The 14,839-nt window shown below is 47.4% G+C and overlaps 1 protein-coding gene across 1 annotated transcript in view; it reads right to left on the bottom strand.

Annotated features, from left to right (window-relative positions):
* Positions 1–10,926, bottom strand: part of TGFA (transforming growth factor alpha) — a 45,258-nt gene extending 34,332 nt beyond the window's left edge. Inside the window, exon 1 of the mRNA XM_038385025.2 lies at positions 10,245–10,926. Within this exon, the coding sequence (XP_038240953.1) occupies positions 10,245–10,284 (40 nt within the window). The 5' untranslated portion in view covers positions 10,285–10,926. The remainder of the gene's footprint in view (positions 1–10,244) is intronic.
* Between the last annotated feature and the right edge of the window lie 3,913 nt (positions 10,927–14,839).

The raw sequence follows: 14,839 nt of genomic DNA, 5'->3' as shown, positions 1-14,839 counted from the left end.
GTGGTTATTTCACCAGATCAGCTCATTTGGCAGAAGGTTAAATAGTGAATCACATGATCAAGAGATGGGTCTCCTTGCAAGGATAACCCATCTGGGAGGAGTTGTTTTCTTAAAAAGCGTTAGAACTGCCTTTTAATCTCTCTTGGAAATAAGGCCATGACAGCAAGCTGGGATCCAGAAATCGGGATGCCAATACCTCTTCCTGAAATTAAGGGGTTTAGATTGGAGGTCCTGGTTTGGGCCCTAATTAAGCAGAGCCATGTGAAACTCAACCATTTCCAGTCTGCAGGATTCTCTAACCTTTTCTCGATTTCGGTTCATGCAGCAGTTGTACCCCACCCTCCTGAGTCTTGGGTCAAAACAAACCCCAAACCTAAACCAACACTCAGCTGAAGCCAGTTAGTGCGGCTGGTTGGAGTCAAACCCACCAAGACTCTCACCAGAAACCATTCAATGCTTCTTGCTCATTCAAAGGGCTCATAACCCTTAGCGAGACTGGGCCGAGTACTAGGTCTGCAATGAAAAACACACGTCAGATAAGCTGGGAACGTCGCAAACAGGTGCCCAGTTATGAACGTTCGGCTGCCAAGTTGAGATTGGAGCTATGTTGCACCCACAAAAACAGAAGCAGAGATTCAAAGAACAATTGTATGAGGATAAGGGCAACTCACTCCGCCACCTAGATGTTACACATGTTTGTTTAAAGATATGGCCCTGGGAATGCTGGCATTTCCCCAAATTTCAGCTAGATGGAGCAGCCTGCTGGACTTCCCAGTGACAGCACACAGAGTGTTAACAACAAGCATAGCCAAACTCAGCTGGGAACCTTTCCAGCACCACCTTTGCATGATTTGCTTCCCAATAGATTCTGCTTTTTGTCTTGGGGACGTGCCTATGTTTTGACATATAGGGCCTAATTCACCCTGGCGCAAGTTTCATGGAGTTGCGCAAGAGAGAACACTAGCTCATAGACCAACAACTCCACAAGTCGCCCTCCAGCTAAGTCGAGCTGTGACCCAGAGATAGGCCACCAGCAGGTGCAGACTTAAGAGCAGAAGGATTTCTATGTCCTTCAGCTTCAAGCTGGCATACAGACAGGAGCTCCTTCAGAGCTCTTGGCTGGGCTTTAACTCCCATGAGGAAATATAAACAGGCAAAAATTATTAGCTAGATCAGGTGTTGGAACCTGTTAAAAATTGATCATCCCACCTAGTTCAAATAGATGCTTCTCTCTGGAGTTTTGTAAGGCAGTTGAATACACGCACACCCCAAAAACGTTTGATGTTAGACAGCCAGTGATCTCTTGAAACACTGTGCCACTGACTGCTCTTTAATTACAGTTTGCAGCGTTGTTGTATGTATCTGCATGTTGGTCCCAGGATATTAGAGAGACCGGGTGGGAGAGGGACTCTTATTGGTCCACCTTCACTTCTGTTGGAGAAAGACAAGCTCTCCCGCTATGCAGAGCTTGTAACTGAAGAGCAGCTCTGAGTAGCTGGGAAGTTTGTCTTTTTCACCAACAGTCGCTGATCCAATAAAAGCTATTACCTCACCCACTTTCTCTCTCCACTCTTCAATTAGGTGGGGTGATAGTCCCCTTTGATAGTAGGAACATAGGGATTGCTAAATCAGATTGGGCTCATAATCCATCCAGACCAATATCCATTTCTGAGAGTGGCCAGGACCACTTGCTGTCGAGGAAAGTGCTAGAAATTCCACAGCAGGAAGATATGCTCTCATTCTAATCACTAGAAGTTAAAGATTAGTTTAAATCCCAAAGCATGAAGTTTCACATCCCTTCCAAAACTCTTTTTAGAACTATTCCAATTCTTGACATTCTCGTTCTCCATATTATTGCCCAGTCCCTCTTCAGCAAGATTCAGTCTTGCCCTCCACAACATCCTGTGGCAATGAGTTCCACAATCTACCCCGTTCAGAAAAAAGTATATTTCCTTTTACCAGCTTTGATTTTCTCATCTCAATTCCACTCAAAGTCAAGAGGGGGCTACTGGTGGGAGATTCTCTGTGGCTTTGGAATTCTATACCCCCCCCCATCTGAAACAGCCCCAACATGATTACTTTTGAGGCATGTCACAAAGCACATCTTTTCCCACAGCTGCTGGAAACCTGAGCAGGTTTGGAAAAGTGGGGAATTGTTAGCTTTTAACTTGTCTGGCTTGATGGTGGCAGGTTCTACCAAATTGTATTGTGCTTCATTATTTATTTGTGATGTACTTGCAAGTTACATTAAGGACACAAAGTTTATGTATGCCCCTTGTACAAACACTGAAAATAAGCCCCCAAAGCTAAAAAAATAAATTAAGCCACAATTGAAAAAATTATCCCAATCCAGGACAACACTTATGCATAGAATCAGAGAAATGTAGGGCTAGAAAAGATCTCAAGAGGTCAATTAGTTCAACCGCCTGCACTGAGGCAGGACCAGCTATACCTAGAACATCCCTGACAGGTCTTTGTCTAACCTGTTCTTAACAGCCTCCAACGATGGGGATTCCACAACTTCCCTAAGTAACCTATTCCAGTGCTTATCTATCCTTCTAGGTAGAAGATTTTTCCTAATATCCGATCTACATCTCCCTGGCTGCAAATTAAGACAATTATTTCTTGCCCTACCCCCAGTGGACATGGAGAACAATTGATCAATCCTCTTTATAACAACCTTTCACATATTTGAAGACTTATCACATCTCCCCAGCCCCACTCTTCCCCTCCACCCCCAGACTAAACTGGCCAATTCTTTCTGCTTTTCCTCAGAGCTCATGGTTTCTAAACCTCTAATTTTTGATGCACATGCCCAAGTGGCACTGAAATCAAGGAGTGCTTAAAGTTAAGTGTGTGCTTCACCGGATCAGGCCCTAACACTCTGCTTCAGAGCCACACCTTGCTGAAAATATACCAAGGCAGACAGCACAAGCTTAGCACTATTCTAATTGTCGACATTCTTGTTATCCATATTGACACCAAATCCCTCTTGGTAACCAGAGATGTAAATACACCTCATCCAGGATTTCAAATAATGGACCTGCCAGGGACTCCATTACCTTGGGCCACAGGTTCCTTTTTCTCATTAAAGGATGGACTTTTCCCAACTTCCTCCCACAAGTTAGGTTTTTATCCTTTCAATATCCAAAAGCTTACATTCACTAACCACAGACTGCCTAGGTTCAGTCACCCTGTGATTGCTTGAGGTCAGCGATTCACACAAGTGAAGCCCGACAGCTGAGTAAATAAGGTTTTAGGTTACCTAGAGCAAACTATGGCTAACATACCCGACTACATGGCAGCTAGGGTAGTGAATTTAGGTGCGTGCACTGTGCTAGCTGTAATGCAATCTACTGTGGGATCCTCACACTTTCCCATGCAGAGAGTCACCTAGCTAGGACATCGGCATTAGATAGAAAGTTGAAAGTACCAAGGCCAGGCTTTTCAAAGCAGCCTAACGGGATATTCAATTCAAATGGGATCTGGTTACCTAACACTCTTAATCGTTGCGGAAAATCTGCAGCTTTCCCAAGACAAAGACTGAGTTTCACAACACAAAACTCTCACTGCTGGTTGCTAGCTGGGATTGAACCCAGGACCTACAACTTCAAAGTTACAAGTCTCTGCAACTTGAGCCAAAGGAGTAATTTCACCTGTGTTTCTGGTCCTGAAGGGATTGGTCCTCACTGATGACCTGCAATAAGTAGATGCCACAGATACATGGCCATTAGGGATATACTGAGACTATCGCCCATTGGTGAGGCCCTCAGAACATACGTCCCAAGTGAGATGTGCACTAGGGTAGGCCACCTTCCCCAGAACTCATCATTTGAGGGGTCTAAGAGGAACCCCATGTTATGACTTAGCCACCATTGGTTGTGCAAAGGAGGTTCCCTATTTGCATCCACTTATGTTTTCCATTTTAAGTGAGTGCACATGAATAGCCCAACCTATCATTTACTGAATGATTTACAGGGGTCCCTGCACAACCAAACTAAGCTCGAGTCCCAAAGAAGTTCCTCAGGGCTGCTCTACACTAGTAGCTAGGTTGACCTAACTTTCACCACACACAGGGGTATGAAAAATGCACCCGAGAGACATAGTTAAGCTGACTAAGCCCCAGCATAGACAGCACCGTGGATGGAAGAATTCTTCTGTTGACCTAGCTACCGCCGCCTGGAGAGCAACAGGAAAACCCCTTCTGCAACTGCAGCAGGAAGGGTGTGTAATACAGCAGGGAAGCTGTAGTTTTTCTAATGTAGACATACTCTCAGAGGCCTAGCTCATTAGAAAGGGTCTTGCCTCCAGTGTAGAGCTCAGCTCCCTTGTGGACAATGATTATTAAAACAGCAAAGAAATTAAATGCAACCACCACTCAGAAATCAGGCACTTCCCTCCATTCAGCATAAATGGCAGAGAGCCACTTGCTGGCTTGAGCTACCTTCCCTATCACAAGTGAGAGCAATCAGTTAAGATTTTCCAAAGAAAACAAGTGGCTTAGAAGTCTACGTCCCATTGACTTTTAAATTGGGTGGTTTTGAAAATTGGGCCCCATCATTTAAGACAAGAGTATTGCCTCTTTGGGAAAAAGGGACGACAGGATACAGGAGAGGACCAGGGCTGGGGGAAAGAGGTAACAGCAGGAAAGAATGTGGTGAACTCTAGATTACTCCTGCACCAGTGGTTGGTGCCCTTTGGGTCAACCCACTCACAGCCCTAGTCTTACCAAGCACAGGTAATCTTGCTCTAGAAGTATACTAGATTAGTAATAAAGCTATGTATTTAGGCAGCTCAAGTAACAGGGGACCAAAAAGATCTTTCTCCATTTCTTACTTCATATTTCACCGACTCTTGTTAAGGGTGACTTATTAAAACATTAGCCTATCTTTACGAACTTTAGTAGGACATAGGGTGAAATTCACCCTTGAGCAGATCAGCACAAAACCCTCAGAATCCAGTCTAAATCCCACTGAAATCAGCAGGGCCCAGACAGCCAAAAGGTATTTGGGCTCCTAACTTCTATACATTTCAATGGGAGTTAGGAGCTAAAATACCTCTGGGGATTCCCGGCCCAGGAGTATTTCAACTGACTTCCGTGGAAATTGGACCAGACCTCATGCCTCCAGTTCAAGATGAAGATACAGATACAGTCTAGAAACAGTGTCATTCCAACATGTTTACTGTTCCCATGTAAAGAAACATGATATTAACATCCTGTCCTTTTAATTATAAGCAGACAACAACCCCTAATTAATTTAAATCTGCACTGCAATGAATTAAGAGTCTGAGTGGCAGTTCTATTTAGCAATCCATCATCAAAGACCATCCCTGCAAGCAAGGAGTGGCTGAGCAAATAACCCAGAAAGGGACTGAAGCCAAGTCTCTATTGGGTCTTAAACCTAAGGAACTACAGATTACTTATTTGAAAGTGCATTGTTCAGTTATTATATATTTAGTATACACCACAGTAAAAGAAAAATCAATCAGTTACAGGCATATGTACAGCAGTGTATTGGTGCTGTAATTTTAGTTCCTAAGTTTCATTAAACAGCAGTATTGGTGACAGTACAAAATTGATTCCTTCCATAAGTATTAAAATGAGAGGGTGAAAAATATAGAAGACAAGGAATACAGCTGAGTTGAGACAAAGTCCCCCAGGTATCTGTACTGGGACCAGTACTGTTCAATGTTTACTTCTTTTTCCTGATCATGTATGAAGTGGCAAAGTTTACCGATGATACAAAATTTGGAAAGATAGTTAAGTCCAAAGCAGAGTGCGAAGAGTTACAAAGGGATCTCACAGAACTAGGGGCTGGGCAATGAAAACAGCAGATGAAATTCAGTGTAAAGTGCAAAGTAACATATTGGAAAACAGAACCCCAATGATACATCTGAAATGATGGGGTCTAAATTAGCGGTTAACCCTCAAGAAAGATTTCTCTTACGCGGCAACGGCTATATTAAGTTTATATCAATAAAGCGGTGGACAAATATAATACTACAACTCTTGTTTATTTGAGCAGGAACACGTTTTTTGGTAGTGCTATAAGAATATAGCAGACAGCAGCATTTTGGAGATTACTTAGCTTATAGAATTGGGACTAGAATGAATTCTATGAATCACAGTCTACAATTCTAATTGTAGCATTTAAGACCTATTCCGACAGAAAGATGTTTCTCAGCCTCTCCCTCAGAGGCATGTAAACTTGCATTACAAGGCTCTCTTTTGGTGTCCAAAGGAACCAACAGCACTTTTCACAAGAGCAGGGGTGAGGAAGCCTCGATCGTAGCCAGACTGTAATGCGAAGAATCACATTCCGCCTGCCTGAAGTTCCCCAGAGAACTGAAATACTTTGCATATAATACCCTGGTAAACAAACAGTTCAAATTCCCGTTGAAACAGTCCATCTTTCCATAGCTTAGCCTGGGCTCCCTCATGCAAGATGCTGAATACCCTGCATTTCCTATTTCAATTGCGGGAAGCTGAGCAGGACCTCACAAGACTGAGCTCTAATTGAGCTGAGGCAGAGGATAGAATGTTGTTTTGCAATTAGGATTAAAGGTAAAATATTAACCCTCCAATTGCTCCTTGGCTGTGGCTGCTAGGCTATTCAGTTAATTGCCAGCACCTCTCTGAGGTTCCATTGCTCTGGGTGATCTCTAGACCCGCTGCTCCGACACGCAGCCTTAATATCTGTAAGGGTAATTCTACTAATCATACATTGGGATGCAGGTAAACTTACTTAACTTTGATTTTCTTTTTAGCTTCCATTCTATTTTTACTTTTAAGCTCCGGAGAACACAGCCCCATTGGCAGCAGCTGTAATTATGAAAGATAAATGAACGCTAACACATTTAGGGAGACACCAGCTTCTCAGAGCAGGTGCAAAGGAAATTCCTGGCCACCACAAGCAGAGAGAGCTGTGGACTGAAGCACCACACACTGCATGCTTGACAGAATGGTTATGGGATGTATTTTACAGTCTCATTGGGCTGAATCAAGCTCCTCTTTCTCAGCCAGAAGAGTTCATGGTCCCTTTTAATAGGAGCAAGAGAGTTTCTCTGGCTAGGAAATTCAGACCAATCAGATTGCTAACAGAGTTCTAAGACCACTATCCTCTTCCTCTTCCACTTTTAAAGAAAGTTAATTAGCTGGTAGGGTGACCAGATGTCCCAATTTTATAGAGACAGTCCTGATTTTTGGGTCTTTTTCTTACATAGGCTCCTATAACCCCCCCACCCCCTGTCCTGATTTTTCACACTTGCTGTCTGGTCACCCTATTAGCTGGCTTTCCTTGCTACAAGGCTACCACAATCTATCAATTGCATGGATGCCTGGTCTGAACTTCCATCCTTACACAATGTACCTTATAAAAAACATGCAAAGCCCAGAGCACGGCCTTAGAGAGGTGTCCCTATGTAGGGGTCCGGGTTTTCAGAAGGGCCGAACACCTGCAGCTCCTACTGACAGTAAACAGGAGCTGCCAGCGATCAGCACCTCTGAATAACCAGTCTCGACCAAAACATCATTAGGGAGCCTGGATCAAACTGCTGACCCATCAAGGCAATACTTGATTCTTCAGAAGAAAGCAAGATCGCCTCATTGTGCGCCCAGAATTTTAATAGAGCTCAGTTTAAGTTTAGTACTCTTCAGAACTGGCATTCAGGCTCAAAACAGCAGTCCTAATTATTCTCTCTCAACCCTGTATAAGTCAGGTGTAACTCCATTACCGCTGGCCTACAACAGCTCAAGTAAGAGGAAAAATCAGGTCCCCCTTTTACCACTTGGCTATTTATTTATTTATTTACTTATTTGATAAATCATCAAAGCAAAAGCCACAGTCTGTCCAGCTTAGACTCTGCACTGACGTGGTTTTGACCGCAAAGATTTTGCAGAGATATAGCTACCCTGGTACAAAAATCCTTCCTGTAGACAAAGTCTCAGTTACACAGAAATAAAACCTAAAGGGGCTGGAATTATTCCAGATTTACACCACTGTAAAATGCGATATCAAGATCTGACACAGTGTCCATAGAGGCTTCTGATCCGGATTTTCCTCACTGACCTCAGTCAAGTTATTCACAATTTACACTTGTGTAAGGAAGAGGATGTAAAAACCCAACACAGCTAAGTAAACTGAGGCAATGTTTGTACAGCACCTACCATAGCAGGGTTTCTGGTTCACGACTACTGCTCTGAAGTGCTAGGGTAATACAAATAAGAAGCAATACTTCTCTCCTCGGCAGAGCAAGAAAGTTATTTCAACTCCTGACAAGCACAGGTTTTCTAAAAAAGAATGAAGTAAACTGCAGCAACTCATTGAAAAGTTCTTCCCAGTGTGAAATCAGCAATTTCCATGACAACACCTTCCCTACAGCAGCCAGGGAATCACAGCGCTTACAGGCCCACTTAGGGGAGAAGTAGATGGATGCACTCAGCCCACAGCTTGGTTTCCAGGCTTTGTGGACTTCTAGGCACAGTCTATCCTCAGCCTTCAAAGACCTGCCACAGAGGAGGGCAGGTGCAATGGCTGTGAAGACATTTGAGGCACCCGCTCTGCTCAGGAGGCAGTTGCTGGGAAGGACACATACCCACTCGATAAGCTTTAACTTGCAATGTTTTTGAGCCATGGGGACCAACCTGCCCGTGCATTTCCTCAGTGTTTCACCTTCTGTACGCAAACCCCTGTGAACACTCACCCTCAGTAAGCGTGGGCCCAGCCAAAGAACACAGCTCTAGCTATTAAAATCTGACCCCTTTCCCCCCCTTTAAGAGCATAATGTTGAAACCACCCATGCATAGAGCTCCCACTGACTACAGTGCAGGCCAGAACATCCATTGGGCTCAAGTCTGTTCAGTGTTTTTATACCTGAGCAACTCCACTGATTTAAAACAGTTAATCCCAATTGACGCTAGTCAAACAAAGAGCAGGCTTTGGTGACTTCTAGGAACTCCTTGTGCAGTGTAAACGTGCATAGGGTTAACCCTTTACAGGATTGGGACCTTAACAGTCCACTTTTCACAGGGATTCTCTTTCAGTTACAAGGGAAGCATACATACATGTTTCCAATGCAATAGGAAACACATGCTTCAGTTCACAGAATCAGAATATTAGGGTTGGAAGAGACTTCAAGGGTCATCTAGTCCAACCCCTGTTCAAAGCAGGGCCAACACCAATCATGTTCAATATATAAAACTCTCCTCTTGTGGCACACACACACACACACACTAAACTTTGTGTCATGATCTTGCTTTAATGCCCAGTGCTCGTTACACACCTAGTTTAAATTTTAAACTAACATTGCTGATCACCTAGTGCCAACCAGACCCAGTGGAGAGCAAACATGCCGGGGGCAAGCCACACAGGAAATAAATAAGCAAGCAAAAGATACCTAAAGGTATTTGCATTGTTAAATTCTCAGCCAACTGCTTGTTGACAAGCACAAACTTGGGGGATGGGGGGGGGGGGGAATCACAAGGGCTCTCACACACTGGACTGATATTCCAGCCTCCTTATTCAGCCTTGTCAGAAAACAATTAGGAGAAGACTCTTAAAAGCCATCAACCGGAGACACACATTGCAAACTGAACATAAAGGTTTGGGGTGCTGAATGGGCACAGGGGAGGGGTAAGGAAATTGTAGCTAGCTGAGAAAAAGTTCGAGCTTCTAGATAGAGTGATTAGCAAGCACCATATTCCATCTCTCAGCAATTCCAGGATTTGGAGGGGGAGAGACACTCCCCCCACAAATGAGAACACCCCCAAAAGCTTGGGTCCCCCCAGCAAGGTTTTAATTTTGTTCTCCTGCTTATATAATTAACCCACAAGTCCCCTTGATTCATTTAATCCCCCTACCACCCCCACCCCTTAAAAGAGTAGCAGTTGAATAGGCTGGGGTCAGAGTTCTCTTTCCATGGGAACCAGAGAAAAGTCAAAGCAAGCGGGTGTGTTTATGGCTTTATGCAGGAGCGAAGGCATGGACCGGGGCATGCCACCTGAGAAAGGGAGTTTGGAAAGCAGCGAGCAAACGGGGTTGGGGGGGGGGGGGGGAGGAAGGGTAAAGGAGCAGGGGGAAAGGGAAGGAGCAGGGGGAAGTGAAGAACGAAGGAGAGGGAAAGCGGGAGACAAAGTGACCGAGGGAGAAGGGAAGGCGCAAAAGAGAGGGAAAGTGAGGAAAAGGAGAGAAAGTGAGAGAACAAAAGGCAGAGGAAGGCGCCCAGCGCCAAGGGGCTCGACCTACCCAGCGCGACCACTGCAATCTCCCCGGCGGAGCTGACCATTTTGCAGGCGTACCCCAGCCTGGCTGCGCCCGGAGTGGCGGTGCGCCGGTTCCCTCTGCTCCCTGCGGTGGGCAGGGCTCCGTCGCCGGGCGGAAATGGAGGCGGATTCACCTTTCAACCACTTGGACCTGAGCGGAGCCGACCATCACCCTCCTGCCCCCTCCGAGAGGGGCGCGGGGGGCGCCCGGGACCCGCGGCTACTGGAGACGCTCCGTGGAGTCCCGGGAAGGGGCAGGCGCCGGGGGAGAGGAGGAGGAGGAGGAGGAGGAGGAGGAGACGTGGGTGGGTGCGGGGAGCAGGGAGATGCCCTAGCTAGGGAAGGGAGATCGGCCCCACATCGCTAGCAGCTGGAGAAGGGGGAGAGAGCGGCGCGCCCAGGGGCTTCCGTGCGCCTCCGCCTTGGGGAGCCCCAGGGGCGCAGCGCGCTAGGGCGCACGCCGGGTCCCTCCCGGGATGAGAGCGAGCGGGGCTGCCTCGCCAGCCCACGAGCCCCAAAGTTCAGCAACTCCGGGGCCGGCAGCTGTGCGAGCCCAGCCCATGGAGATTTTTAGCAGCCGTGATCGCTTTCCCAGTGGTTCCCCCTCCTGCCACCCACGGCCTCTCTGGCCATTACACCACAGATAGGAGCAGCTGGGAGCTGCCTCCCACGACCCCTGTGGGTAGCTGGGATTGGGCCTTCAAGACTATGGTTTGATCAGCCCGAGAGCTCTCTCTCTCTCTCTCTCTCTCTGAATCCTGCCGTGAACTCTAGGCGGCAGGAGAGGGTCAGAAATGTTCACCTCCTCTCATCTGCTCCCTCTTCTGACAGCCGGGCCTATCTAGAATGGCCAAGGCACTTATCACCTGGCTATCTAAGGGCTTGTCTACACTTCAGATCACCGTGAGCGGTTTGGCGTTAAAGTGTCTGGCCTCCGCCAACAAAATGTTGTGTTGCCACCTGTCTGGCCCTGGCACATGGGCGATTCACCTTCCTTTGGAAGAGGGTTTAGGGGGTTCACCCGCAGCCAACCATGCGTGGATGCATCCTAAGGTTTGAGAATTAGAAGGGTTGAACTTGGCGAATTGCAGGTCCTAATGCGGTTTCCAATACGTCCGATCTCTTCGGATGTGTACAAATAAAATCAGTGTTGTAAAAATGATTTTATATTGATTTTTACCATTAACATGTCAATAGAGACCTAAAACAAGAGTCAGGGGATCAATGAGTCCTCCCTGAAATATCCTTCAAAGAACATATCAACCTTTATATCCCTGTATTAGCAAACTCATCACAGGAATAACTATCATGCCTTCATTTTGCCTGGTGCTCAGTGACAATGGAATTTGTCGAATTGTAGTTTCAAAACTGACCCGCTTTGATTGTGCCACTGCGTTCCAAGTATTCTTCATCTTAGCACATCTTCCATTGCTGCAGCACCTTTCATCCTGAATGATCTCACCGTGCTTCACGGCAAATATACAGACATGCAGCCACTTCTGGCAACCAGCCGCCACCTAACACATTGCACAGGTGGGGTGGAGGGGAAATTTTGCCTAGAGACAAACCCTACATCTCTCTTACAGAAAGTGCTCTGAAAACTTGAAAGTCCACCTGGGTCAGAGGGAATGGCAGCTGACAGAGAGCGCCCGGCCCCCAAGAAAGCACAAAGAATGAAGGGCTAAGATTACCAAATGAGAGGTAAGAAGTTCTTTGGGTTAGGGTACGGGACCAGGGCTCAAAATATCTGGGTTCAGTTTTTTGCTTTGCTGCAGACTTCTTGTGCAAGTCATTCCATTTCACTGGCCCTCAGATCCCCGTCTGTAAAATAGAAATCATTTCCTTTGTCTGTTTAGATTGTAAGGTCATTGGAACAGGGGCTGTCTCTTACTATCTGTATGTGCAGCCCCTAGCACAATGGGACCCTGAGGTTGGCTGGGCTTCCAGGCACTACAGTAATACAAATAAATATTCATGATGCTGAGCTATAAGCTTATGCATCTACGGTGTTTCAAAGCCAAAAGGTAGATGATGCTCTTGCAACAAGGAGGAGCCACAGCTCTAATCACAAACCATAGCTTTAGATGCAGAAGTCGCTGAGTATAAATAAGAAATGCAACATGAGCCTGGCTCAGGAAAGCATGTGTTATTGGGAAGCTATCACACTCAGCTTTGCTCAGGACTCTTGCAAATCAAATGTCCTTAGAAAAAGAGTATGCACTGAAAGGGCTTTGCCCTCTGTGGGCTGTGATTAGTTTGTAGGAGGTGGGGATCAGGAGGAAACCAGGGAGCAGCCCTTCCCTTTGTGTATGTATCACGGATCTAAGCCTCCCAGATTGCATAAGCCACAAGAACATTCTTTCATTTTGGGCTGGCCAAGTGACTACGCCCCTTCCTCTCAGAGGCAGCTCTTACCTTGGCAATCCACGCCTTCGTTACCTCTAATGCAATGGGCTGGGGCTGGCCCTAGCCGTGAAAGCCACCTGGAAGCTCGGATTTAGGTCAGAAAGCAGCTGCATTCCTTCTGCGTGGGGCAGGCTGGCAAGAGCATGACATTTCCTAGCTTATATGGCCACATGGAACCAGTGTGATCATCAGGTCTACATTACAGACCTACGTCACTCAGGGGGGTGAAAATCTCTCCCGCCGGCATAGAACGGCTACACGGGAGACCTTACAGTGATATAGCTACAGCGGTACAGCTGTGCCACTGTGAGGTCTGTAGTGCAGACAAAGCCTCAGAGTGTAGCACTACAGCAGTGCAGCTATATTGGTGCGGCCATGCGGAGGCAGTGTTTTAAGTGTAGACATGTCTCTAGTCTGACCTCCTGTGTAAAACAGGCCTTAGGACCTCCCTGAATTAATTCCTGTTTGAATTAGAGCCTAGCCTTTAGGAAAGAATCTGATCTTGATTTTAAAAATTGCCAGTGATGGAGAAGACACCAGCCCTTGGTACGTTATTTCAGTGTTAATGACCCTCACTCTTAAATATTTGTTTAAACTTCTCCAGCTTCAAATGCCAGCCCCTGGATCTGGTTTTACATTTGTGTCCTAGGTCGATGAGCCATCTATCATCTATACACCTTTTTTTTACTGGCTGACAACTGACTGCTGGGTGAAATTCACGACATACAAAGCTCTGAGCAGTGCAAACCCAAGTTACCTTTAAAACTTGCCTCCCCACTGTATAGACCAGGGGTGGGCAAACTATTGTCCGGGGGCCACATCTGGCTCTTCAGACATTTAAATCCAGCCCTCGAGCTCCTGCCGGGGAGGGGGGTCAGGGGCTTGCCCCACTCCACGTGTGCCATTACTCCGCATTGCTCCCGGAAGCAGCGGCACGTCCCTCCTCTGGCTCCTATATGTAGGGGCAGCCAGGGGGCTCTGCACACTGCCCCTGCTCCAAGTGCTGCCGCTGGCTGGCAGCCGTGGCCCTTGGGAGCTGCAGGGGCAGCGCTTGCAGATGGGGCAAGGCACAGAGCCTCCTGGCCGCGCCTTTGCGTAGGAGCCGGAGGGGGAACATGCCATTGCTTCTGGGAGCTGCTTGAGGTAAGCGCTGCCTGGAGCCTGCATTCCTGAGCCCCTCCAATGCCCCAACCCTCTGCCCCAATCTCACTCTCCAAAACCCTTGGTCCCACCCTCCTGCACCCCCTCGGTCCCAGAGCCTGCACCCCTGACCCCCTCCAGCACTCCAACCCCCTGCCCCGGCCCTGATGCCCCTCCTGCCCTCCGAACCCCTCGGTCCCATCCTCCTGCACCCCACAGCTTGCACCCCCAGCCGGAGCCCTCATCCCCCCCACCTGTACCCCAACCCCCTGCCCCAGCCCAGAGCCCCCTCCGCACCCTGAACTCCTCATTTCTGACCCCAACCCAGAGCCCGCACCCCCAGCTGGAGTCCTCACCCCCTCCCACCTGCACCCCAACCGCCTGCCCCAGCCCAGAGCCCCCTCCGCATCCTGAACTCCTCATTTCTGACCCCACCCCAGAGCCCGCACCCCCAGCTGGAGTCCTCACCCCCTCCCGCACCCCAACCTTCAATTTCGTGAGTATTCATGGTCCACCATACAATTTCCATACCCAGATGTGGCCCTCAGGCCAAAAAGTTTGCCCACCCCTGGTATAGACTGTGTTTGTCTAGCATATAATATCTAAGTCAGCTTAGTGAAGCAGGGCAAATAGCAAATCCAGCACTGGATCAATTCAGCCCAGGAGCTACAAGATTCCAGCAGCAAAGTCCATCCGAAATGCCTGCTGGATTGAGAGATTGTAGGAGTGAAAAGAAGCTGCAATTTCCCCTTGGTCAGGGAGCCCTGCAGGCTGCCTGCATTACTCCCAAACTGGATGGTGCTGGTGGAAAAAAAGGGCATAACCGGCGTGGGGAGGGGATGCGCTGGTTCAGCATGTTCCCCCAAGAGTATGTTCTCCTGGGGACAGTCCAGGAGTAACACCTGCAGTGACGTAATGGTAAAAAAAGAAAAAAAAAGAAAGAAATAGGTAAACTAACCTAACCTCCATATTCCCCAAATGAGAAGTGGGTAAACCTGTAGTTATCCTTAACTCCAGTACTTCACTGCTAAC

This window comes from Dermochelys coriacea, chromosome 26 (assembly GCF_009764565.3).
Source record: "Dermochelys coriacea isolate rDerCor1 chromosome 26, rDerCor1.pri.v4, whole genome shotgun sequence".
Classification (NCBI taxonomy): domain Eukaryota; kingdom Metazoa; phylum Chordata; order Testudines; family Dermochelyidae; genus Dermochelys; species Dermochelys coriacea.
The sequence above is the reverse complement of the archived record's forward strand: the minus strand, read 5'-3'. Positions and strand labels throughout refer to the sequence as shown.